At 37.5% G+C, this 26442-nt stretch overlaps 1 protein-coding gene across 1 annotated transcript in view; it reads left to right on the top strand.

Annotated features, from left to right (window-relative positions):
* SUCLG2 (succinate-CoA ligase GDP-forming subunit beta) overlaps window positions 1–26442 on the top strand; it is a 262823-nt gene that overhangs the window by 109398 nt on the left and 126983 nt on the right. The window contains exons 3-4 of the mRNA XM_047778950.1: window positions 18894–18993; window positions 19885–19975. Coding sequence (XP_047634906.1) covers window positions 18894–18993; window positions 19885–19975 — 191 coding nt within the window. The remainder of the gene's footprint in view (window positions 1–18893; window positions 18994–19884; window positions 19976–26442) is intronic.

Here is a 26442-nt window from a genome sequence, read left to right as displayed (position 1 = left end):
TACTGGCAGGGCCTGAATGCCGGCCTGAATGCCAGACTGATTGAGAGAGCAGATTTATGTCAGTGCCCTTCAGGCCATGGTGAGGTTGGGGGACTGTCAGCTCTCAGCGGAGCTGCTGTCCTGGACAGCAAGATGACATTCACATTTCCCTCAGTTGGAATGGAAGGTATAACAGAAAATGCATGGGCTGGAGGTCATATTCCTTAACATGTCACTTATAAACTTTTGAACTCCAGTATTTTCTCTGTAAACTGGGGACAGTAATTTCTTAATGGTGGAATTATTGGAAGGATTGAAGATAATAGATGCAACAGGATATTATCTGCCACCTAACAGAGGCTCAAACAACAGTGACATTTGTTAGAGGAAGATATGAAGCCTAATAAATTTATTTAGAGACTGTATGATGCTAGATCAGATGATATTAAGTCATAGGGTTTTGTTTGTTTGTTTGTTTGAAGTGAAAGCAAGTTTTCTTTTTTCTTTTTTTTTTTTTTTTTGAGAGATACACACTCCATAGGCAGAGTGCAGATTATCTCAGAAAGTGAGAGCTGGTAGTTCACATTCTTTAGTCACCTGTTGTGTTTCCAGGCATTGTTCAAAGTTCTCACATGGATTACATTCTTGAATTTACCCAGTGACTCCTTAGAGATTTAACTGTCATCCTCTCCATTTTACAGAGGATAAAACCAAGATTTAGGAGGTTAGGTGACTTTCAAGATTTTACACAGCTAAGTAAAAGAGTTGAACCAGAATTTGAATCCAGGAACCCCAGTGCTAGAATAGACTGTAGTCCACACTCATGCATTCCTGTGTCGTGGACACCCTTGTCTGTGGCAACAATGCCGCATGAGGAGGGGCCAGTGTCAGATGCCTTTGACTTTATAGAATTCCTCTCTGCCTTTTGCAGTCTGTCAGCTTAGAATGCTGAGGTTTTTTTTGTTTGTTTTGTTTTGTTTTTTTTAACATGCATAATAATAAAAAGAATTACTGAGAGGTACACTCATGGTGTAGGCTTTGTTTTATTACAAAATTATCAGGTACAGTACATCACAAAAACATTTGGTTGTGTAGACAGTGAAAGGGATCGTCCTTGAAGCTGTTAATCATTGAGAGCTACCTGTTGGGCATAGCCTTTCATTTGGCTCAAAATAGAGGTTTTTGTTTTTGCAGTTATTGGGTCGTTACTTTTTCTTCATTTTATTTGACAGACCCTAGAATCCATGGTTAAGAATTTTGATCAGATTTGAAAGTGGGTGGTTCACCTTCTCTCTGACCCCTGTCACCTCACTCCACTTCCAACGTCATTCACTCCTCCAGACATGAATGGGTGAGAGTAATAGAAGGTCATACTCAGATGGTGCTGTTGGAGCTTCAGCTCGGCTGGAGAATGTGCTCTGGAATTTACAAATGTGATCTTGGACAGGGGACCTTATTTCTTTGTGTTTCAGTGATATCTAGGAATAATGGCTTATACACAGGCCTGATATGAAGATTAAATGAGATGAGGTGAATAAAGTCCTTTGAAAAGTTCTTGGTAGACAGTCAGTGCCGAAAACATGGTGTCTTTGCAATGCATGACAGCAACCTCAACCATCATAGTAACAATAGTAGCAATGGCAGTAATGACACTAGACAACAGAGAGCTATGTTTCCTAAGACTGATATACGAAATGCCAGCCAAGCTTGCTTCCCAGCTCATTTTCCCTCCCCTGTAGGCTGCCACAGAGCTGGAAGGGACGCAGCATCAGGGCTGGGGGAGGGTTGTGCTGTGCTGGTTCAAGCCTCAGCGTGCTAATGAGGTCTGAAGTTGAGCAACTCCAGATGGAGTCAAGTGATGTGCTTTCTGCCAGGAAGTGTGGAAGATGGGCCAGGGCCATTCATTCCAGGCAACAGCCCTGGATATCAAAGGGAGATGGGCAAAAAGTAAGGAAACATTCAGGCCTTGGACCTAAACTAACTATCCAAACATAAATAAAACATGGCATGTATTTGTGGCAGAAAAATCCTATCTGGGATCCAGAGATAATCAGTTTACTTACAAAAGCAATAGTCCATTTGGGAGGTGGCAAGGCAGTGCTAAATGTCTATAGATTTGGTCTTCTATTGAAGGTATCTATCTGGCCTTTTTAAACTTGATGTGAACTAGCACTTTCTTATCAACCATGACTGTATTTTATTGATCATTTTTGAATGATTAGAAAAAAAATAAGATTTAGATATCTTATTTATTCTTAATACTTGTAAAAGTCAGTAAGCCTAGATTTGAATTTACTATAAAATGTTTTTTGCCCAGTGGATAGCATATTCATCTTTATCATCATCTACTATCTATTTTAAAATTACAATGTAAATATAAGTAAGAATGTAAGCCAAACATTGTGTTAAATACTTTAATACATACTTTGTATATGACTCCTGCCCCCATCAACTCCTAGCATTTAATACTTACAGCAACTCTCAAAGGTAAGCGCTACTTTGATCAGCTTCATTTCATAGATGAGATAACTGAAGTTCTGTTATCCTTTGACCAGGGTCACTCATCTGGCTAGTAATGAGCAAAGCCTGAGTTCTGATCCACAACTGTCTGACCAGTGGCTTATGAACTTATCCATATACTTTGATCATCTCCAGTATGTTTTGTTTTTTGGGAGGGACTTATGAAGGATGGTAGATGTTATGTACTTAGGAGACATTTTAATTTTTTTTGTACATACATATGAAGGGCTGAATGGCACCCCAAGAGGGCACGTTACCCTTGGATGCCCCCTTTAAGGAACTGGTTACTTGAGGTACACAGACTTGTTCTGAATCTCACAGGGATAAATGTTCATGTTTCTTGCCAGGATCAGATGCAGCTAAGTCTGCCAAGTACAGTGTGTGCCCCCAGGCCCAAGGAATGCCACAGGCTAGCTTTGAACTGGAAGATTACCTGCTACATTGAGAAGTGGCAGTGTTTTGCCTGTCCTCCATTCTGAGTCACAGCTCCCATGAAATGAGGAAGTGGTGCTAAGGCCAGTAGAGCAGAATGGCAATGTTCTGTGTATATCTCAGATATCACTATAATCTGATGTGTAATAAACTTATTAAAAAAAAAAACCTCTTCTTCCCCCCATTTACAGAAATAATATAGTTTTGTTCTTTGTAGCAACTTTGCAGTCAAAAAAGAGGAAAAAATTACCAGCTATCTCCAGCCACCCTCCAAATAATCATAGTTAATTCTTTGGTATATTTTATTCCAGATTTATTCTCAGTATACTTATTATATATGCATATATGCATACATATTTAATTAGCAGTAATACTATTATTGTTCTTACTGACTCAAACATCTATTTTATTTAAAATTGAAAATAATTTTTCTCTGATTTTTAATGACATAAGCAGTCATTGTAAAAAGTGCAGGTAATATCAAAACTGTAAAGAAGGAAGTAAAAATCATTTAAAACTTCATCCTTAATAGATAACTGCTTAGCTGGACTTCGTATCACTTTAAACTTATTTTTCAAGCATTTCTATCTGTATTTTCTAAAGTTTGCCTAAGAGTAATGTACCCTAGGTTATAACACAGGTATGTTTCGGCTTTTATCTTCTAAATGTTTTCTTTTTTTTTTTTTCCTCCCCAAACCCTGGAAGCTTATGGAAAGTCTCAAGTTGCAACTGCTAAGCTTCAGGCCATTGACAGTGACTTGACAGCCTAGAAAAGCTTTAGGTTTAAAGATCATTCCATCACTTAAAGATCGTTTTTATCGCTCCGTTACTTAATCATCAGACCAAGGCTCCAAACATCATCCTGGCTTTTCTGGGGCCTTTGAGAATCCCCAGGAGAATTACTTTCTCTTTCAAAATGGAATAGCCACACCAAAATGCCAAAATACCAAGACATACATGTTGCAAGGAAATGCCTTTGGCACAGCTATTGTTGATAGTTTCCCTACAAAATATCAGTGGTGAAGAAGTTCATGTTATAAAATAACGAGTTGTTTTCATAAAGATATATATATGCTCCTGGTTAAAAAAATCCCTTTCGATGTCAGTACTTTGCATAACTCTGACTCTGACCTAGGAATGTTTCAAACAGGATTCTGATTTGGAGGTGGGTGGGTGGGGACTGATTGCTTTTTACACTCGTTTGAATGGTTGCCTATCTGTTGGTGGCATATGGTAGGCCAGACATTGAACTTTGTGCTAAGGTGTAAGAATTTAATATTTGGTTATGTTTAGTTTCAGTGAAGATTCAGTAAGAGACTCAAAAGACTCCATTGTCGGAACTCCTTTATTTAAATATTTTGTCCTAACGACACTCTTGTAATATGCTCTAGCAAACAATATTTTCCTTGATTGAGATTTGACTTGTACTTGTACAGGTATGTGCATTGTCAAAACCTGTTGAATGGTACATCAGATTTGCGCATTTCACTGTATATAAATTTTCTCTCTCCCAAAAAAGAAACTGTAAACAGGTATCAATTTTAGTTATTGATATGAGTCCTGAAGAGTTTAAAGGCAACTGCACTGATATTTGCAATTTACGTCAAAATGCGTAAAAAATAAGATGTGCTGTGATGGATGGAGGGCTATAGGATAAAGTAAATGTAGTGAAATGTTCGCAGCTGTAGAATCCGAGTTATGAGTGTGTGGATGTTTACTTATTATTCAACTTTTTTATAATATGATTGGAAATTTTAATAACAAAATGTTGAGGTAAAGACCCAATAATGAGCTCCATGTTAAGGGGTTAAAACAGTCTCTAGAATTGTTTTTCTTGCTCAAGTATTCTGACTCTGCTTCCTGCTAGCTGTGTGACTCTGGATAACTCAACTTCAGTGGAGTTATTTGGATAATTAATACACTTAGCACAAATCTTATTCCACAGCAAACACCATGATTATGATTTCACAATGTGAAGGAAGTGATGATTATAAATGAATGACTGTGAGCTGAGGGCCTACTATGTGCCTGGCACTCTCAGTTGGTAATTTTCAGGGGATTGAGGCAATCTCATTCTGCATCACGCTGCCTGTACCCTTAGTAGTAACAAACGCTAGAGATGGCATAAGGGGCATTAAGTATGACAGAGCCCCTCACCAGCACTGTGGCTCCCCCTTGGCATGGCATCTCCTTTGAACTAGAAGGCCCTTCAGAGGAGAGATGGCATCTGCTTTGTTAGACTCTGTAGCATTCCTGAGTCGATGTTAATTTAATTCATCATAAAAATTGCTTCCTTTGCGGCTAAGCCATCCTGTTTTGAGGTTATCATGTTTTTAGCTTTATGGACAAGTGTCCTGGGAAATTCTTCTAGGCTAGTAACGTCTCCCTCCCTCCCCACAGTGGAGTCATGTTTATGCATTACGACAGCCTGTTTCAAACACTTGCTGAGAGGCAAAGAGAAAGGGTCAGGAACCTGGAAAAAGTTGCAGCTGTATTTAAGGGCACCATCAGTGAGGGATGAAAGGAATTTTGCAGGTAATTCTTTGGGTATGCTATTTACTTCCAGATGTCTGATAAACTGGTGGAAACTAAGGTGAAAAGAGTCAAAAACTATGATGGTGAGGAAGAGTGTGGGATATAGAACAAATGTTGGCCACATTTCAAAAGGAGAGTCAGTGTGTAGGAGGAATAGACTTATCTGCTAGCTTTCCAGCTGCCATAATGATATGCGAATCTTGAGAGTAAATGTCTCCTAATGATAGGGATTTCAGAGGCTGAAATCATACAGGCTGGCTTGGTTGGTCAAGTGTGAAACAGGTTTTGATTTTTCTGCCGCACTAATACCGTTGGAGAACTGCTTAAAACCTGCCAGTTATTTTTACCAGGTATGCATGCCAGCTCCTAAGTATTTTACTGTGTTTTGGGATATTAATGATTCTAGACTCAACTCAAAAATTTTTTACTGATTTTTTCCCAAGAAGTAAAATGCATACTAGCTTGTTAAGTCTTTAATTTCCTGTGTAAAACAGTTGGCCTGCCTCATTCCAGTATGGATTTTTGTTCAAATCAGGCATCATTTTAGAAAGATGCGGGAAGTCCCAGAAGAGACCATCCTATTTTGAATATTTCAAAGATAATCAGAAAGGTTGTTCTGAGTATAGTCCAAGAAAGTAGGTCCAGGTTTTGTGGTTTCTGAGGTCAGGTATAGATCAGGTTGATGATGAGTGCTATAATTCTCAGGGATTTAAATGTATTATTCCTTACTTGGGAGTGATTCTTAAGAAGGTGTGATGGGAGGTGAAATTTGAAGTCATCCCTGAGCTTTTTTGGCTGTTTAAACTCATCTGTTGGAGCTGAAGTTAGTTATCATAAATATAATTGAACATGCTCTTAAATAAGTTGAAAGCAATACTAGGAAGATTAGGAGAAAAGGAGGAAGGAAAGTGTGAAGGAAGAAGAGGGGGGAATAAAGGAAGGAAGAAAACCAAACAAGCTGTCATAATGGGAAAGGGAAAAAGTAACTCTTTCTCAGGCCTTTACAACCCTTGAAAGTCAGCCAAGTATAAACTCTTCCCAGTTAACTGAAATTGTATGATTTTATTCCCCAGGATGCAATCTAAATTCCTCCCTGTGTTTAACATTCAAGCAATAGACTGAGATTTCAGACACAATGAATGGATCAGGACAGGCAATAAAAGAGCAAGACATTGTAATTTAAAACTCAATGCAGTTTGAAAGCTACATTACAAATTATGCCAGACCATAGTAGATGTGTGTATCACGAGAAGGTGGTTCTGAGATCTTTCATCTCTTGGGCTGGGTCATTCTTGGCTTCTACTTAACTCCAGAGTGTCATCCACCCATTAGCGCTTTAAAATGGAAAATAAAAGCCTCCTGAGTTTCTTTTATAGCATTGTCACCAAGCTGGCATTTAGAATTCTGTATCACTGGCATTTAGAATGGTTGCACATTTTAAGTCTGGAATATGTGTTTATTTGCAGCGTAGAAGGGATGGATATATACTTTACTCTGATTAAACTACTGCTTCATTTGAATCTCACTGACCCCTTGGGAGCTTTCATAGCCCTGTTTGAGAGCATACCTGACTAGAGGCTTTTTAAAAACCACGGTGATAAAATTATTGGAGATCTTAAAAGCACTTAGGGCAGAATAACTAAATTAAAAAAGACCATAAATGTGTTTTTTTTTTCCCACTTACATGCTATTCTTAAATGTAGAGAAATAAACTTTAATATGTAGAGGTTTTCTGAAGATCTGAAATAACAAATTCGAGAGCTAAATCCTTGGCATGCTCAACTAGTTTATTTCAAGTGATGCTATACTGATTTCTGATTTAAATAGGTAACTAAGCCGAACAAGTATAGACAGAAAAGCAAAGTAGCCTTTCTTAGCTGTTCACCCCCTTTCATCTTTGTTTCCCAGCTTTATCTACCTAGAGAACTCACAGCTAGCTGTTCTCTTCCCAGCTCTTCTGATTCTCCCCCGACTCCTGCCCTGCTTAACTTGACTCTATTTCCCCTTCTCACTGTTCCCCTTCTCACTTTTCTTGCCACTTGTGAAAGCATTCATATTTTAAAGTAATTTTTTTGTCTCTTTCCTTCAGTAGATTTTAAGTTTCTGAAAGGCAATGACTATGTTTTTTTTTTTTTAATCTTTGAATTCCCAAAGGTGTTCACTAGATGTTTTAAAAGGTCAAAACATTTTTCTACAAATCTGAATTTTCTTACCTGACCCTTTAGGAGATCATGTTGTAAGATGTTGAGCTATGTTTCTTGAAGATGTTTTCTGGAGGCCTCCTCAAGTGTAGGCATCCCTGACCTCATAGAGTAAAGGCTGATACAGAAAGGAACATTCCAGTATTCAAGAGAAACCACTATATATAGTGCCTAAATTTATCTCATATCTCACATTTTTAAATTCTCATTTTTATTTTTTATGATAGCACATGATAATTGCAAAAAATTTAAATAAGTAATGAAAAAATCTAATGTTCTACCTAAAATATCCCTTCCTACCCCATTAGGATAACCTCAGTTAATAATTTGGCTGTTGTCCATTTATATTTCATTATGACTGTATAACTGTCCACGAATGTGAATTTTTTTTTTTTTCTTTATGGCCGCACCTGCAGCATATAGAAGTTACCAGGCTAGGGGTCGAATCAGATCTTCAGCTGCTGGCCTACACCACAGCAGAGTGGGATCTGAGCCACTTCTGTAACCTGTATACAGCTTAACCCCTGAGTGAGGCCAGGGATCGAACCTGCATCCTCACTATGGATACTATGTCGGGTTCTTAATCCAATGAGCCACAACAGGAATTCCAATATTTTTCAGTATTAATTTAAAGGTCAGTTTAAAACTTAGAGTGTATTTGGGCATTTTCTCATGTTTATACATAAAGATATACTTAATCATATTTAGTAGATATATAGTATTGTATTATTTCATCATGTGGATATGTAAAATTTGTTTTATCTAAGCTCAGATGTCCAAATGCTGATGGACATTCCAATTGTTTTTCTGTGTTTCCTTTTATCATTGCAGTGCACTGAGAATCCTTGTTTGTCTAGTTGATTTTTACAGAAGTATGATTGCTCTACTAAAGTATGTTCTGTGAGCATTGGACAGATGGACTTCCTAATTGTCTTAGAACGTTCCAGGTTTCTTAACCATCATGAATTTTTTAGAAGCATGAAACAGATGCCCAGTACTATTCCTTGATTTGCATTGGGCTCCAGAGTCCCTGAGAAGGATTTCAAATGCATTCTATAACTGGGAAATCAGAACCTGTCTGGAGAAAGGGTCTCTAAAAAGCAGAGCTGGTTAGAAAGGTGGGGGGTTCTTGCAAAATCTCCGTGAGAGAGGAAAGGGGAAGGCTGGGTGGCGGGGGCTGCAGCTCTGAGGGCTCTGAGGGCACAGAAGTATCAGGTTTGATTGATCCTGAGACTCCCCTGGAGACTATATCCTCTGGGATAGAGACTTGGCTGAAATGAAAAAAGCTCTCTCCCTAGGGCCTGAAGAAGCTCCCCTGAAAGGAGCCACTTGTGAGAAGCTGAAGGGTCTTCTCTGCCCAGAGGAAACAGGTGGTGGTGTGGCCAGTACACCGTGGGTGTCAGAATGAGGACAGCAAACAGACCTCGGAGCTGATTCCAGATGGTAGTGTATGTGAACATCTCTCACTAGATGAGGGCCACATATAGGAATTGACTTATATGAGAGAAAATAGGAATGGACAAGATTTCTAGTCATGAAGGTGGAAGATATCAGAGCACTAGTAGTATTGCTGTGGAAAGTGAAAGAAACATTGTTAAACAGTGGTGTAGACAGGCAGTGTGTATTTTACGTTCATTTAAAATTTCATGGTCTTTCCAGTTGGCTCTGAAAATAAAAGCGTTGTGAGTCTATTTTCTCATATTAGTTCTGGGCATTGCCACCTCCCCCTCCCCCTTCTTCATCACCACTTGTTCAGATCAACAAGAGATCCCCTTTATTTCTCTATTATCAAGTAGTTTCCAGTTGTCAGCAACTGCAGGAGGAATATGCCCTGGGCCAGGATAGGTTTCCAAGCCACTCAAGAAAACGTCAAAGCTGTTAATTCTGAGCCTGCAATAGTTCTGGGCTTTGACTTCAGACACTTTTTTTTTTTTTTTAATCATCTGTTGTACTTCATACTGTGTGAGGTTGGTTAAGGTGGAACTCTTGTAACTCAGAATCCCCTTCTCTGTATAATTCGAGTTGACCAGATTTGGAATTTATACATAACTTGGAATGCAGCCATTACTCTCTGATGTGGTGATAGGCAGATGTAGACATGCTAGCAAGAGGGTCCAAATTGCCCTTGATCTTTTGTGTTTCATGTCTAGCTATTTTCCTGACTGCTAAATTTGATGCTGATCAACATGGACCCAAACCCACTGTGCGATGCTGGGCAGTAAGTCTCATATCCTCTGCAGCTCCTGGATATGCTGGTTTCTCTGATGGGCTAGTTGGTGACTCCTATGATCCTCAGACACCCCTTTCACATCTTCCCTTTCTCAACATCTCCGGCAAGTTTAGCAGTAATTCCTATAATAAACCCCTTTTCCATAACTCACAGTGGTTCTGTTCTGCTTCCCTTATTGAATCCTGACTGGACACACCTTTGCCTTAAAAATCAGGGAAAAAAATATGACTTTTTAATAGCTAGCTTTCCTTTATCATTCTTTTCTTTCAAATATACCACAAAATACTGTAGAAATGCTATTGTTGTTCAAAAATGCTTTTTCATCATCTGTGACTGTTCCCAGGTTATTGTAAAGTTACAAATGTTACAGATATATTTTTATTATTCATATATATCATTAATCCCTACTTTAATCTACATAAAACAGAGTAGAGATTTCTGGAGATTTCTTCTAAAGAAACTTGTTTGTTCTGAAAAATTGTATTTTTCAAGTGACTTCAGGAGATTTGTCTAATGTCCTGTGGTTATAATCTTACAGTTTTAGACATTTTTTGATTAGCTGCAGGTGCTTGAGTAAGGTCACTTTATTTTTGCCATCACCCTTAGGAGATTCTATCCTTAACCTTTCCTATAGAAATATATCTTTTAATTTAATAGGCAAAATGTAGGATTGATTTATATATATTAACTTATGGAAAGAATAAGATATTATAACTGAATTGAGCCTTTCTGGAGGTAATTATTATCTAGCTTTAGAATTTTTATCACCAACCAAGTGTGTATTAATGATTATGGAAGCAGTTAATAACACCATTGACAAGTTGAAGAGTAAACTAATTTATCATTATAGATTTTAATGAGGCCTATAATGTAGCATTAAATATACATTATTTTTAAGAATAGGGCACTTTGGAAAAACAATGATTTATCCTCACCTTGCCTGCGCCCGCCCAAAGCCAGTGGTCCTCTGCAGCCCACATCCAGTGAGATGTGCTATGCACCAACAGAGCGGAAACGGGCAGAGCCATGGTGGCCAGGCTCGGACTGGGACTGCTACTACTGGCACTGCTCTTACCTACGCAGATTTATTCAAATCAAACACCTCTTGTTACACTTTCAAGTAACTCAACCGAGAATACCTCAGCCACCCCTAGTCCAGCGAATGCCACTACCAAGGCAAGTGATGGTGCTCTGCCGTCAACAGCCAGTCCCTTTGTGCTCTCGGTCTCCCTTCTACATCTCTACTGTTAAGAGACTCAGGCCAAGAAATATCCTTACTTCCCCATATTCTAAACCTAATTCACATGTCTTCTAAACATCCAGTGTGACAAGGAAAGAAAATAAAAAAACAGGTCTTCATTCAATGAATCTGCTAATTCCACACCTAATTTTACTGACAGAAAATGCTGAGGATCCCAAATTTGATTGGTTTGAAGAGTGTGTGAAGGATTTGACTAGCTGATGAATGCCAATATTAAATCTGCTGCTGGAGTTTCCTGTGCAAGATGAAGAGCGACAACCTCCAAAATTAGTTAAGAGATGATGTCCTTAAATGTGGCTTAAGAAGTATGGACACAAAAACTCTACCTTGAAAATGAGAATAGATTTTTATCTTAGAAAGAACGGAATGGGGAACAGAGATTCAGTTTTCATTTGGATCATTAAATTTATAAGATCATGACATAATTAGGTAATATAGAAAGTTTCCATGATTCTATTTATATGTACATTAGAGGGAACTTCCAAGTGTTACTGTACATCCTGAGTGTACTGTTTCAGCAGTACTAATTTAATGCCAATGTACTCAAGATAAAATTTTATGATAAGCTCTCACTGTTCTCTTGGGAACTGAACTCTTTCCTCTGGGGCTTTGGGTTTGACATGTTTGACTGTTTATGTAGTAAATGACATGTGCCAGGGCAATGATGGATTGGAATCTCCCCCAAATCTAAGCATAATGAGTACATTTGGCTTGTATTCTTATCAATTACTCTTATTCAATAAGAGGGCTAGATTCATTTAGCTAAATGGATAACCAAGTATAGTACATTGATCTCAACTAATTTCAAAATGCTTTTTATTCCTGCACGTCTAGAGTACTTTTTAAAGTTTAAAAAAAAGATCTGAAAAGAAAAGATCTGTTTTGAAGGTAAATTTGACAAATCTTGAAATTAGAAAGGCTCATGTGAATGAGCCAAACTGTAAATCAAATATTTGTAAAGTGAAGACTGGAAGCTTGCTTATATTAAATTCAGAAAAACTTTTATACTCTTTTCTGTAAATACTTTTTTTAAAAAAAATTGAATCAGAATAGCCACATTTGGAACACTTTCTGATAACAGTCAGTATTTTTAGATAGTTAGAAACTGGAAGTAAGCCTAAAGTGGGCTCGAATTTAGAAAGTAAATCTTTTCACAACTGCCTCGATGCACAGAAACCTTTTTAAAATTAGACACTCCCTAAAGTCTTTTGTTGTCATGGTCACACACTGATGCTTAGATGTTCCAGAATCGAACATGGCCACAATAGTCTTGATAACCAAAGTCATTCCCCCTCACCCTGATCTTTAGAGACCTGCACTGAACAATCACATCCAACAGATCTGAAGCTACTGTGTATGTGAATGAACATTCCCTTTTGTTTCATACCTGAATGCTGTACATCTATTTTGGATTGTATATTGCGTTTGTGTATTTATGCTTTGATTCGTAGTAACTTCTCATGTTACGGAATTGATTTGCATTAAACACACTGTAAATAAGAAATGGCTGAAAGAGCAAAAAACCCCAATGATTTATCAAACTTTAGGAATTTTTATAGGAAATGAAATTAAAATGATTCCCTTGAAAATGAAAGTGTGGTTTGTTATAAGAAAATATTGCTATCTTCTTTATAATCAATAAACTATTCAAATGGGTGTTATCATGCCCCCACAGTATTCAAATGAAGGAATTATTTAGAAAATGTGGAATTAATTGGCTACCATATTTGATAGGAAATTAAGATTTAAAACTTAGGAGTTCCTGTTGTGGCTCCACAGTAAAGAACCTAACAAGTACCCATGAGGATGCGGGTTCAATCCCTGGCCTTCCTCTGTGGGTTAAGTATCTGGCATTGCTGTGAGCTGTGGTGTAGGTCGCATCATTGCTCAGATCCTGCATTGCTGTGGCTGTGGTGTAGATTCCTAGCCTGGGAACTTCCATATGCCACAGGTGCAGCTCTAAAAAACCAAAAAAAAAAAAAGAAAAAAGAAAAAAAAAGAACCCCTCCCCCCATTCCCCCCAAATTTACATAAAAGCTTTTATCAGAAAATAATTTTTTACTGTGAAATCATGTTTCCCTAGGATGACTTCCTATTCATATCACCAAACCTCTGTCCTAGAGATTGTCTTACTTCCATCTTATACTTCTAAATCACTATTTTAGGCTTGTGTAATTTAAATCTTTGATGGGTAGCAGTCTGATGGACAGCCAAGTATCTCCAATTCTATTCAATCCAGAGATGTGACTGCTGGTGAAATGGCTTAGTCTGAGGTCTCATATGTTTGAAATTCTCTATCCTTTGTGAGCCCATGTCAGACTTATTGAAAGTTGAAATAGTTGTTTTAGTCTCAGAGATGCCGTCAGACATGTGGAAAGAGTCATTGCAGTATTACATTACTCACATCGATCGACTTAGTCACAATTTGAGGAAATAGGACTCAGTCTACAGGAGATATTACAGCAATGGATGAAGATGGGTAATTCTCCACTTTTAAGTTTGGGTTCTGGGGTCATAATGAAAACAGGAATGTTAGCTCATTTCTTTTGGGAAATTGCTATTTAGGCCTCCATTATCACCTTGTAATTGTATGTTCTTTATTAAGATTCATCTTTTCATAGTATCTTTCAATTCTTCTCTTGCCTCCCTCTCCCCTTTCTCCTTGCCTTCCAGTAATAGGTAAATCTGAAATGATTTTAACTTTCTCGATTAAGAGTTCTATCAATTCTCATGAAAGGTGATCACTATGCTAGAAATCACACCAGTGCATTACACTGAAAACCGAATATTCCAGTTTTGTTTGTCAGTGAATCCTAGAAATCATAGATTCCCCCCCGAAGCTCCTGTTTTACTCAGAGTATCTGATCATGGTAGTAGTCATCTCACTGTAGTATTGGTATATAGAGTAATATATTTTGTGTTTAGAAAGTATTATACTTTGGAAGAGAGAATGCTGAATAAAAATCAGCTCAGTAATATAAATATTTGGTTCATCACCAAACTGTTTAAAAAGTAGAGTTGAGGGGAAGGGATAAATTTGGAGTTTGCTATTAACATATGCACTACTGTATATAAAATAGATAACCAACGGGATCTTATTGTATAGCACAAGGAACTCTCGTATAACTGAATCACTTTGCTGTACATCTGAAACTAACACAGCATTGTAAATTATATTGCAATTAAAAAGGGATAGTTGATTACTCTTTGATATTCCCTTTTTTTTTTTTGGCCACACCTGTGGCACATGAAAGTTCCCTGGCCAGGGATTTGAACCTGCACCACAGCAGAAAGCCAAGCCGATACAGTGACAACACTGGATCCTTAAGCCATGGCACGATAGGGGAACTCCTCTTGTTGATATTCTTCATTAGCATTTTCAGACATTTGCTGTAGTCCACTTGTGTTCTAGTTCTGAAGTATGTCTTGTGAACATTATTTTGCAGAAATATATTTTCAGAATTCCATCTCTGAAAAACAGAGTGAACTAGTTTTACAAAGGTTGTCTAGTTAAAAATGTTTATTTATTCTGTTTAGGTTATGCTTTCCTTAATAATTTATTTATTCTTTTGGATTTGATAATACGTCCAACAGTGTGTATTATCTGGCTTGGGACTTTTGGGGAAATACAGAAATTGGTATAAAACTGTATTATTGTAATTAACATTTGTGTTGGAGAATGAGAGGAAAACAGTGAGAAAGCATTATTTTAATGCAGCTAATAGAGTGAAACAAGACCATGGTGTAAAGGTTTTGTTAGGCTTCCTTAATGGCTGTAAATATCGTTCTCTTAAGTGATATGTTATTTAAAATTTTACATGTCTTAAGTTTATCAAATATGTCTCTTACAGTGCTTTTTCTCTTAAAATATGTATGAATTATACTAAACTGGTTTCTAGCAAACCCAGTAGAAACCTTACTGTGATCACTGCTCGTTATCAAAAATTCACCAGGAAAGGAACAGAATAAAGTGAATGTATTGCATATTTAGGTTATTGCATGTACGGGTAGCAGATAAGAGCAAAGAATTTGGAATTGCAACCACTGGGATTATACCAGTAATATGGTTATCAATGTTTAGGTATAATCCATGTCCATATTAAATCTATTGAAGGAGGCTTCTCCCCCCACCCCCATTTCTTTTTTGCTTTATATGCTAAAATACCATTCAATTATCTTGTATATTCACACAAAAATTGAATTTCCTGTATGGGATATACTTTTGCAATTCTGTTTGAGAACAGGAAGATAAGGTTAAAGTAATAAACAGAAATTTGTGTAAATTTTTGGAGAAATAAGATCTTTAAATAAAATGGCAACAGTGACATTGTGTTAAATCAACTTCATAAATACTGAATGAAAAGACTAGTTGCTGTTCAGTAGGACTTGGCCACCCAATTTTAAACACTTTGAGTAAATAATCACATGGAATTAAATTTCTTTATGTGAATTTTTCTCAAGATGGGAAAAACTTGTTTTAGTTTGGGCTGCTGACCTGCTATACTAATTTAGCATTTGAGATCTAACCAGAAGAGATGATTGTAATAGTTATTTTTGACCTGGGGTATAAGTTGCAGAAGATGTGCCTAGATTTGATAGTCTTTTTCATGCTCTTTTTCTCTTTGCTTTTTCCTCTCCTTCCTTCCTTCTTTCCGTTCTTTCTTTCTTCTTCTTCTTCTTCTTTTTTTTTTTCCTGTCTTTTGGGGCCACACTCACGGCATCTGGAGGTTCCCAGGCTAGGAGTCGAATAAGTGCTGCAGCCGCTGGCCTATGCCACAGCCACAGGTGCCAGATAGAAGCCACATCTGCAACCTACACGACAGCTCACAGCAATGCCGGATCCTTAACCCACACAGCAAGGCCAGGGGTCGAATCTGCACCCTAATGGTTACTAGTCATATTTGTTTCCGCTGAGCCAAGGTGAGAACTCCACCCTTCTATTTCTATGTGACTCACAGGCTTCAAAGTGATTGCTTGGTCTATCAGCTGGGTGGCATGGAATCAGTTCTTTAATACATGATCAATGTTGATATGAATAATTGACAATACTTTATTGAGCTATAGTTGTTTCTGCATCTTGATAGTTAGTGTCTAAAGCTTATCTAATCAAGCCTTTGTAATACTAATTAACAAGCCCATTTAGCTAGTCTGCATGGCTCTCAAGTTTTGCTGCTAGAAAGAGAAGAGAGCATCTCTTTTTTCTGGATGAGGAGGATATGAAAAATATAATGGCAATGGAATGCTGGTTTTCCTTTTTAAAGAATTCAAAGTGATCACAATTAAAAACTTAAGCAGATAGCAAAAAAATGTTTTTTCCACTTGATGTCTTCAAAAGAGAAACTGGAAATGTCTTTCTGTAGTCAACTTTCTTGCATAATTACTGAAAATGATTATAGTGATGATAGCTATCATATTTTGACTTTTAAAAAAATGTGCCATGGAAGTTCCTCTGTGGTACAGCCAGTTAAGGATCTGGGGTTGTAGCACCTGTGGCATAGGTTGCAGCTGTGGCAAGGATTTGATCCCTGGTCTGGGAACTTCCACACTGTGGTAGGTGCAGACAAAAAAGTTTTTTTTTAAAAATGTGCCGGACTTTGAGATAGGTAGTTTATGTACTATTTTCATTTATTCATCACATTATCTGAAAACTATTCATGATTTTGTTATGACTATTTTACAGATGGCCATGTTACCTTTACCTTTCTGAATCTCTTTCTTCTCTATAAATAAAGTAACGGCAGAATTGGAGATTTTAACTCAAATCTGTGATACTGCACAGTCCTTGCTCTTACTACCACTCTTACATACAGTAGCCTAAATATGCAAAAAATTCATTTTACTTGGTTCCATTCCTGGTGAGTTTGTGATAATGAGCAGCCACTGTAGCTTGTCTTCTACTCAATTTGATGGGAACCTGTTTATTATAAGAAATGGTTTGACTGATGTTGTGATGGTTCATATCCAGAGGTTATAGAGAGTAGCAAAGAAAGAGCTCTGTTTGCTTCTGAGAGAAGATGAACCTTGATTTTCCAAATGTGAGTAAATATATAAGAAAAACCAACAAATAAAGATCCATTAATAATCTAATAATAACCACCGGCGAGAGTGACTGTCTTACCTAGTGCCTTCATAGTGTCAAATCTTTCCATAGTTCTTCATGGCCTTCGTGAGAAAACCTATGACTCCTTCTCTTTGAACGTTTGCCTGCTTGCCTATGACTAACAATGGCAATAACAGTAATAGCTGAAATACCCAACCAACCATGTCTGGGCCTTACTCATATGAATGGTGACAGATTCCAACAGTTTTTATCATCTCTACACCAGTGGAAATAACCCTTTTGATTCTTCACAGTATACAAACGTAATAAATGGACTAACTGATCCTGGCATGATCTTGGCAATAATCTTTCATTAGTTATATAAGTTTGTAGGCTCTTGGCATAGTCACATATATTTTCCCATTTAATTCTTAAAACAACTCTCAACAGTATTTCATAATTGAGTAAACTGAGACTTAGAGACATTCAGTAACTTGCTCAGTATCATACCGCTGGTCAAGGGATGAAGTCTCCATTAAATCCTGGATCTGTGATTCTGAACCTGGTGTGCTGAGCCAAAAAACTGTTGTGGCCTTATAGGAAATAGGGTTCTCTGATTTTAGACAAAACTGAATCACAAACAGAGAATTTCAGTAGTGGCCTGAAGATGTGTACTATTTGGTTTATTAAACATATTTGATTTGGGTGCTGACTTTTTTACTTTTTGTTGGTAGGGTAGGGAGCATTCCTGATGATTGAGGGCCCCGTCTCTATCACTGGGCTGCTCCATGCCAGGCCCATAAATATATTTGAGTTTATGACTCTGGTCTCCAAGGTTAAGAGCAGACTGTTCACTCTTTCCTTGAGTATGCTGAAAAACAAAGATTCCACAACCACTTTCCTCTGCATGTTCTGTTACCCTGCTAACATTTAAAAAATTCTGTTTACTTTTAATTTCAATACATTTCCCCTCCCTTACCCAGCCCATATATGTAACAGCTGCTCAGAAAACTTTTGATTTCTAAGAACATAGTTATTAAATACTCCCTTTGCATCTTGTCTTTAAAGCTTTTCCCCATGTAAACCAGTGTTCCCTTTGGCATCTCAGGTGACTAGCAGGTATTTAGCTCCTCTTACTGGCAGATTGGTGCCCCTGCCACATGGGAGTGTTGTTATGCAATAAGATTAATACCTCCAGCCTGGATTTATTTAGCATCTTCTGACACTCAAAAGAGTAAGGGAATACATGCCTTCACTTCCTTGAGATGGTTGACTATTAGATTAAACTGGAAAGAAATACTTGAATGTCCTCAACAAACAGACTCTGTATTTAGGTGCATTGATGTTTTTTGAAGTTCTTTATTGCCTTCATTTTCAAAGTTGCTTTGAAAGAGCTTTTACCACTCACTTTTGGAAGTTATGTCATTACCACTTCCCTTGCTGTTAAAAAAAAAGAATTTTAAATCAACTACTAACTCTAGATTCTTTCTTTCTTTCTTTCTGTCTTTCTTTCTTTCTTTCTTTCTTTCTTTCTTTCTTTCGGGAGGGAGGAGCTTTCGGAGGGAGTTCTTTCTGGATGTTCTTTATTTTTCTCCTCTCACCCTCCCCCCTCTCTCTCCCTCTCCCTCTCTCTCTCCCTCTTTCTCTCTCTCTCTCTCTCTCTTCCTCCCTCTCTCTTTCTTTCTTTTTTTGCAGATGCAAAAGAAATTGTTTTAAAAGCCCAGATCTTAGCTGGAGGAAGAGGAAAAGGTGTCTTCAGTAGCGGTTTGAAAGGAGGTGTTCATTTAACAAAAGAGTAAGCCTGGAGGTTTTAATTCTTTGTCTTTGGGCCAAGCAGTTATGGAAGATCCTGCTTGTGACTGAAAGGAGCACTGAGAAAGAGGATTGGGGTGGAAGTAGGAGCAGGAGGTAGCAAATAAAGGAAATAATTTATAGGTAGAGGGCTCTGGCAGTGCCCTTGTTTTCCTTCACCTCTCATAAAACTATTTTCTTTTCACTCATTAATGAAGACTTGCCACTCCTTCTGTCCTAGACAATCAGTGATTCATTGTAAATGTTGGGAATGGTACCACTTACAAATTAAATGCTGCCTCTATAATGTCACTGTCCTACTGAAGAACCTTCCATAATGTCACTTTCCTATTGAAGAACCTGCCATTATCTGTGGCATCAGTGGTCCTTCCTGTCTGATGTCTAAGTCTTCCTTTATCTCAGTCTGTCTGATCAGCTTTATCTCCCAGGTCTCCCCACAATGAACACTTAACTCTTGTCACATACCTTTCATTAATTACATTGATCCTATCCCTTCCCTCTACCCCCCTCTTTGGTCATTACTTCCCAAATTGCCCACTCTCCAGTATTTGTTATTCTGCTCTTATCTAGGTCTGTTATGCATTTGAGCATTGTCTTTCTACTGTAACTATCATTTATTTGGAGGGGGTAGCAAAGGTAATATGTAAGCTTCTTTGCTTTTCTGTTTTCTGTTCATTCATTCATATATATTTTGTGCTCAGTGAGCCTCTGGTACAGTGCTAGTATATAAGCAGAAAGCCTCATGGGTTCTATAAAGGTGGGGGTGGATGCTGTGCAGTGTAGACACGAGGATGTAATATGGACTCTGCTTTAAACTGATTTTCAACATAGACATTGACTTTATTTTCTCTCTCTCTTGTTCATTTTTTCTTAGCCCTGAAGTTGTGGGTCAGTTGGCTAAACAGATGATTGGGTATAATCTAGCAACAAAACAAACTCCAAAAGAAGGTGTGAAAGTTAACAAGGTAATGTGGTTGTTTTTGGTCATATTCTGTGTATGTTTTTAAAAAAGAAAAGAAAATCATATTTCAGTTTTGACAGAATCTAATGAAGTAATGCACTTTGGCAGTGTAACATTTTATTTTTCAAACCTCATAAAATCTGTTTAGTGTGTGGTATGACTTCAAGGAGCAATAAAAAGAGTTCTAAAGTAGTAATTGTGTTTGTTACCAGCATTTAGTAACGGTGGCTAGGGTTGAGTGATTGAAATAATACTTTTCTCTGTCAGAACGCAGACACATTCCATTTAGTGCTGAAAAGAGTTTGATGTGACTGCTTTTATACTTGGTGAGGGACATTCTCTTTCCATTGCTGCCCCACCCACATCCTATATATATATATATATATATATACCTTATATTATACCTGTTACATTTGTTTTCTAAGTGCCACTACAACTTACTTTGAGATTATTACCATTTTGAGCCACTGTTATCACTGGATATATTTTGTATTAATAAGGTGTTTTGAGACACCTAAATGTGTATGGTGTGTGCACATGTACACACCTACACCACACACACACACACACACACACACACACACAGAATAAAGCCCAAAGTAAAGTGGCCTGTCTCAGCCATGAAATTGCTGAGTGGCAGGGCAGAGGCCACAAGCTAACTTGCCCTCCTCTCACTCAGTCTGTTCATCTTTGGTGGAACCTGTTGTGTATTGAGGCACCTGAACTGGCTGCCTGATTTTCAAATTAAACACTTGTTCAAATTTCAAATCAGGTACAGAAGAACATTAAGCCAGAAACCAAGAGTGGGAACCTTGTGAGCTTGAGACCCTGTACAGCTTACACAGGTCACACGCCCCAGACCCTGGATACACAGATGGTTAGAAGGCCCCATCATAACATTGTGACAGTGAATTATGGCCCAGCATTTTGGGGAGGCAGCTGTCTGCTCTGTGGACACTGAATCGCAGATGATAATCTCCACCAGTGTGCCATGCTTGGGAAAACAGAGGCAGTACATTCTGCTTTTAATTTTTAGAGAGTTGTGTAGAAAATTTTTGATATGATCAGGGGGAAAAAAAATAACCAGTTGAGTCTCAGCGCAACCATGAGAGCATCTTTTTTGGCCTCAAAATGGTCTCTGAGTTGGAAGGAGGTGTGGATACTAGTGGGTCATTCACTCTCACTTTAAGAAGGCAAAGCTTTTCTTCATGTTAAGGAGGTCTACAAACAAAACTTGTTCTGGCTATTTATTTCCCTTTCCCACTGCCACTCCAGTAGATTTAAGAACTGCTTAAATCTCAAAGGGACTTTTTTAATTTTAATTTTATTTTATTTTGGCCTAGCACCATACTTTTACTTCCTTTTTAAGCTGGTTATTGCTGGAGTCCAGCTCCAGCCTGCCAGGGTATCCCTATGGGGATGGACAATGTCGGCGATGCACACGGAGACAGCCTCTTTGTCCCTTCTTTCAGGGCACTGGACTGCTCAAATTTTATTACCATAAATAGCAGTTTATATGGGCAGCTTAATTGTAACTTACCTCACAGTGCTTAGATCATATTTTTAAAAGTTAAACTTTTAGATTACATGGTACAATAGATATACATTGTATTCTAAGGATTTTAGTTAAAACCAATGGATACAATACATCATGTAAAACTATAATGGGCACAAAACATCATGTGGGGAAAAAATTTAGATAAAAATAGGAAGTTTGGGTACAAAGCATCTTGTGTTTGCTACCTGTTATTATGTTAAGCTAATCATTAACAGCCAGAAAGGTCACAGGTATAAGAATCTGACATTAACAAAGTTCATTTTTAGATTAACACCTAGGGTAAAAAACTTCAAAGCGTTATGATCAGGGGTCAGTATGAGAAAATATTTTTTACATCAAAGCAACTTAATTTCCTAAAACTTAAAAGCTTTTTACAAAATTCATTAAAAGCAAAATTATTATTATGTTTTTTCATGTATGTCTAACCTATTCTTAACCTATTGTATATAACACAATTACCTAACTCTAAAACCTATTCTTACTTGTAACAAACTAATGAATACTTTGTTTTTACCTACATTAGATCTGAATAGGGGGAATTCAACCAAAGTGAAGCTTTTATTATTTGATTACTGTTCCAGTTTTTTGTTGTTCCAATTTTATTGTCACAAAACAATATAGGAAAATAACAAAGAATAAAAAACAAATAACAGGAAAGATTGAATAATAAGTAAATAACAAGAAAGACTGATTTTTCCAAGAAGCGATTTTATTCTTGCACTGTCGTGCAAAGCCTTCATTTTGTTATTGTTGCCGTTGTTGGGTTAGCGGGTGAGCTTCATTGTTTTTATTTTTTTATTTTTTTTTTTAATTAAGCTTCTTTTGTTATTACACAAATGAATTTATCACATCTGTAATTGTATAATGATCATAACAATCTGATTTCACAGGATTTCCATCCCACAGCCCAAGCACATCCCCCCACCCCCCAAACTGTCTCCTCTGGAGACCGTAAGTTTTTCAATGTCTGTGAGTCAGCATCTGTTCTGCAAAGAAGTTCCGTCTGTCCTTTTTTCAGATTTCATGTGTCAGTGAAAGCATTTTATGTTGGTGTCTCGTTGTATGGCTGACTTCACTTAGCATGATAGTTTCTAGGTCCATCCATGTTGCAAAAAATGCTGGTATTTCGGTCTTTTTAATGTCTGAGTAATATTCCATTGTGTATGAACCTCATTGTTTTTAGAACTTGCCCTCGGAACTATGCCACAGGGTAAGCCCTTTTCCCTGTTTCTAAACCTGCCCTCGGAACTATGCTGGCGGGTAGGCTTTTTTTCCTCGGGTAGGCCTTTTTTCCTCTGTTAGGAACCCTGCCTTTGGAACTGTGCAGTCAGGCTAGTTCCCTTCCTCGGCCTCCTGCATCTCCTCACCTCCCCGCAGGTTATGAGCCTTTATCTGCATAGTTTTTTCAAAAATTTTCAGAGGACATGTTTAGTAGCTTTTAGGAATTTGTCATTGTATGTAGACATATAGGTTTTTTAATTTAATTTAATTTAATTTTAGTCTTTTGAGGGCCACACCCATGGCATATGGAGGTTTCCAGGCTAGGGGTCTAATTGGAGCTGTAGCCACCAGCCTACACCAGAGCCACAGCAACACCAGATCCGAGCTGCATCTGCAACCTACACCACAGCTCACGGCAACACAGGATCCTTAACCCACCGAGCAAGGCCAGGGATCGAACCCACAACCTCATGGTTCCTAGTCAGATTCATTTCCACTGCGCCATGATGGGAACTCCGATTTTTAGATTATAGAGTTTGTGGTAACGTTAAAAAGTATATAAAAATACACAAAGAAGATTCACACCAAAGATATGCATGAAATTAGTTTTAGATAGATTCCTGAAATACTGGAGAGAAATACATTCTTGTGAATTGAGTAATTGCCAGGAAACTACTAGTGATTTATTTTATTTTTATTTTTATTTTTTTGTCATTTAATTTTTTTTAGTTTCCCCAGTACATTATTTTTTTTTTCTACTGTACAACATGGTGACCCAGTTACACAAGAGTGATTTATTTTTTTTTAAGTTTTTTTCTAATTGCAGAAGTGATAAACATATGTAAAAAATCCCAATAGTACAGAAATAGGAAAATTAGAAAGTAAAATTTCCTTCTGTCCTTACCACCTAGATAATTGTTTCTGTCCTTTTTCTCTGTAAAATGTGTATTAGCACATTTCTGTAACAACAGCATTACACACGACTTTATGGAACATGCATTTTTTTTTTTACTTGTGGAATCTTGGACATGCATCAGACATCCCTAGATTACAAGAGCCTTAGATGTCTAAGTTTGTTTGAGAAGCTATTTAAGCACATTACATACACCAATACATATCAGATTTTTTTTTCTAAATCTGTGTCGATGTGTTTGCGGTGAGTTCCTTGGAATAGTAATCAGGGAGATGAGACAGTCCCACCCATCGAGTGCTCTTTGATTCAGCGCCAGTAATGGTTACTTACTGTTCTGCAATGAGGCTAGCTCAAAAGCTGAGTATACTTTCAATCTTATCTGAGCATGGTCCTGTTACAAATAGTTCTGCTCTAGGTAGACGTCCACAGACTAAAGTTTGAATAGCATGATGTAAAAAACAAAAACAAACCCACCAAACCAGGTAGTCAAATAGGGAAAGTGCATTAAAAAACTTTCCATACTGGAAGACTCCACAAAAAGGCTGTGTTGATGGTATTGTTTGTCTGTCATGGATGAAGATTTTTGAAATGTATCTGAATTGTTCAAAGCATGAGTCTTCATGGAGCACATTTAGATTCTCTCTGTAACAATCCCTAAAGTATTTTGACACCCTGGGTAATATGGAGGGCATTATAATGTCAAAACACTGGTCTCTGTGTAAAATATTTTGAATTACCCTATTGATAATCATCATTTTCCTAGGAATGTTTTCTTCAGGAGTGATAGGCTATTTCCACCAAGCAGGAGCTATTTGAGGCAGCAGCTGGTCTTTACAAATAGAAATTTGACGGGATGCAGCACATATCTGTCAACACTTGTAGAAGATTAAGAATAGGACTCTTGAATGACACTTATCCTAAAAAGTTATAATGTTGCTTCTCAGAATAACTACCGAAAGTTATTAAATCTTGTTCACTAGAAAAGCTCTGTATTAGAAAGTGAACTTAAAATCAGAAACACTTCTATGAAAAGCCTAAGGCCATTTGCCAAGAACTATTTCTTATTTATTTATTTACTTATTTAGTCTTTTTTAGGGCCGCCCCCAGGGCATATGGAGGTTCCTAGGCTAGGGGTCTAATCAGAGCTGTAGCCGCTGGCTTACACCAGAGCCACAGCAACCTGGGATCTGAGCCGCATCTGTGACCTACACCACAGCTCATAGCACTGCCAGATCCTTAACCCACTGAGCGAGGCCGGGGATTGAACCCACAACCTCATGGCTCCTAGTCAGGTTCATTAACCACTGAGCCTCAGCAGGAACTCCACAAGAACCATTTCTTACCTACTCTTGAGCTACCAGTAAAAGAATCACCACAAAGCCCCTTTTAAGATATTTTATTCTTATAAGGTATTGATAAATTCCTTAAAGGTTTGAAAAGAGGAATTCTATATTCATTACATTAGGGCTTTCTAGGTCATCATATATTTATCCCATTTCATGTGATTTAAAAATTAATGGTTTTGTGGCTTCTGGGTAGCTAAAATCTTATGCTACTTAATCTACAACAGTTGTGTGAAATGTATTACTGAACTACTTTTAGGAAAAGCAATGTATGTGCTTTTATTATTTTCACTTCCAGTACGGATTCTTTATAAATGTTCTTATTTTCTTTCAAAAAGCATCCAAGATATATTGTACTATTTTTATTGGGAGTATAAGTTGGTATGCCTCTCTCTCCAAGGTAGTTTGATAGTACTTATCAAAATTTTAAATATGAAGGATCTAAAGCCTAGCCTTTTACCTTTAGATAACTTGTCCACAGAGATACTAAAACAACTGAGCAAAAATATATGTACAGAAATAATTGCTGAAGTAGGATTTTAAAAACATGGAAATCCACATAAATATCTGTTAGAAGGGGCATGGTCAAATAGAAATTGACAAACATGTACTATGTAGTCACAGTGAAAAGAGAAGATGCTCTACAATCCAAGTTGTCATGTTAAGATTAAAAACAAAAACTGAAAGACGTTCAAGTGTATGTACTACGCCTCCATGTGCAGGATATTTCCATGACTCTAATGCTTGCAGATACAGGAAAAAATGTAAACAGTCAGTAGTGCTTTTTCCTGGCAGGGCTGCTTTATGCCCTCGCTGAGGTTGTGCAGAGCAAAATGACGCCTGACTGGGGCAGTGTGTTGAGAAAGAAATCCTTCATCCACTTTGCTTCCTGCCCAGTCATGGTCAGGCATGTGACCATGTGCTTATAGAGAAAGGGGTGACTTTTTCTGATTATCACAAAGATTCCATATGGACTCATAATCACCCTGACTGCTCAGGCCCAAAGGGGTGTGTATGTGCAGCAGGGGCTGCTTTCACTGTCTCCTTTATATACTTTTAGTATCATTTGCATTATTTTTAACAAGCAAGGTTTATGTTTGTAATTTAAAAGAAGGTATAAATTGAAATAAAAATACAGTGATCCAAGAGACAGAAGTATTCAAACATATGAAGCATCAGACATACCATAAAAAGAATCCTTCTTTGGCAACCAAACTTGGTTTTCTACCAGTGCAATCTGAGAAAAAATCAGTGTAGTAATATATATGTACTGTTAATGTCTCAAATTAAAATAACAGCTGCTTCCCTGAAGTTTTTCTTAAGTGTCAGGGTTTCTCAAGAAGAAAAGAAGATTATAAAGTGGGAAGGTTCCCTGAGGCAGACAGAATGCCTGTCACTTGAACAAGTTAACGGGATCAATTAAGGATGTGGAAGTG

The sequence above is a fragment of the Phacochoerus africanus genome, chromosome 1 (genome assembly GCF_016906955.1).
Source record: "Phacochoerus africanus isolate WHEZ1 chromosome 1, ROS_Pafr_v1, whole genome shotgun sequence".
In the NCBI taxonomy this organism is placed as follows: Eukaryota; Metazoa; Chordata; class Mammalia; order Artiodactyla; family Suidae; genus Phacochoerus; species Phacochoerus africanus.
Note: the sequence above shows the minus strand (reverse complement) of the source record. Positions and strands in the feature narration are given on the sequence as shown.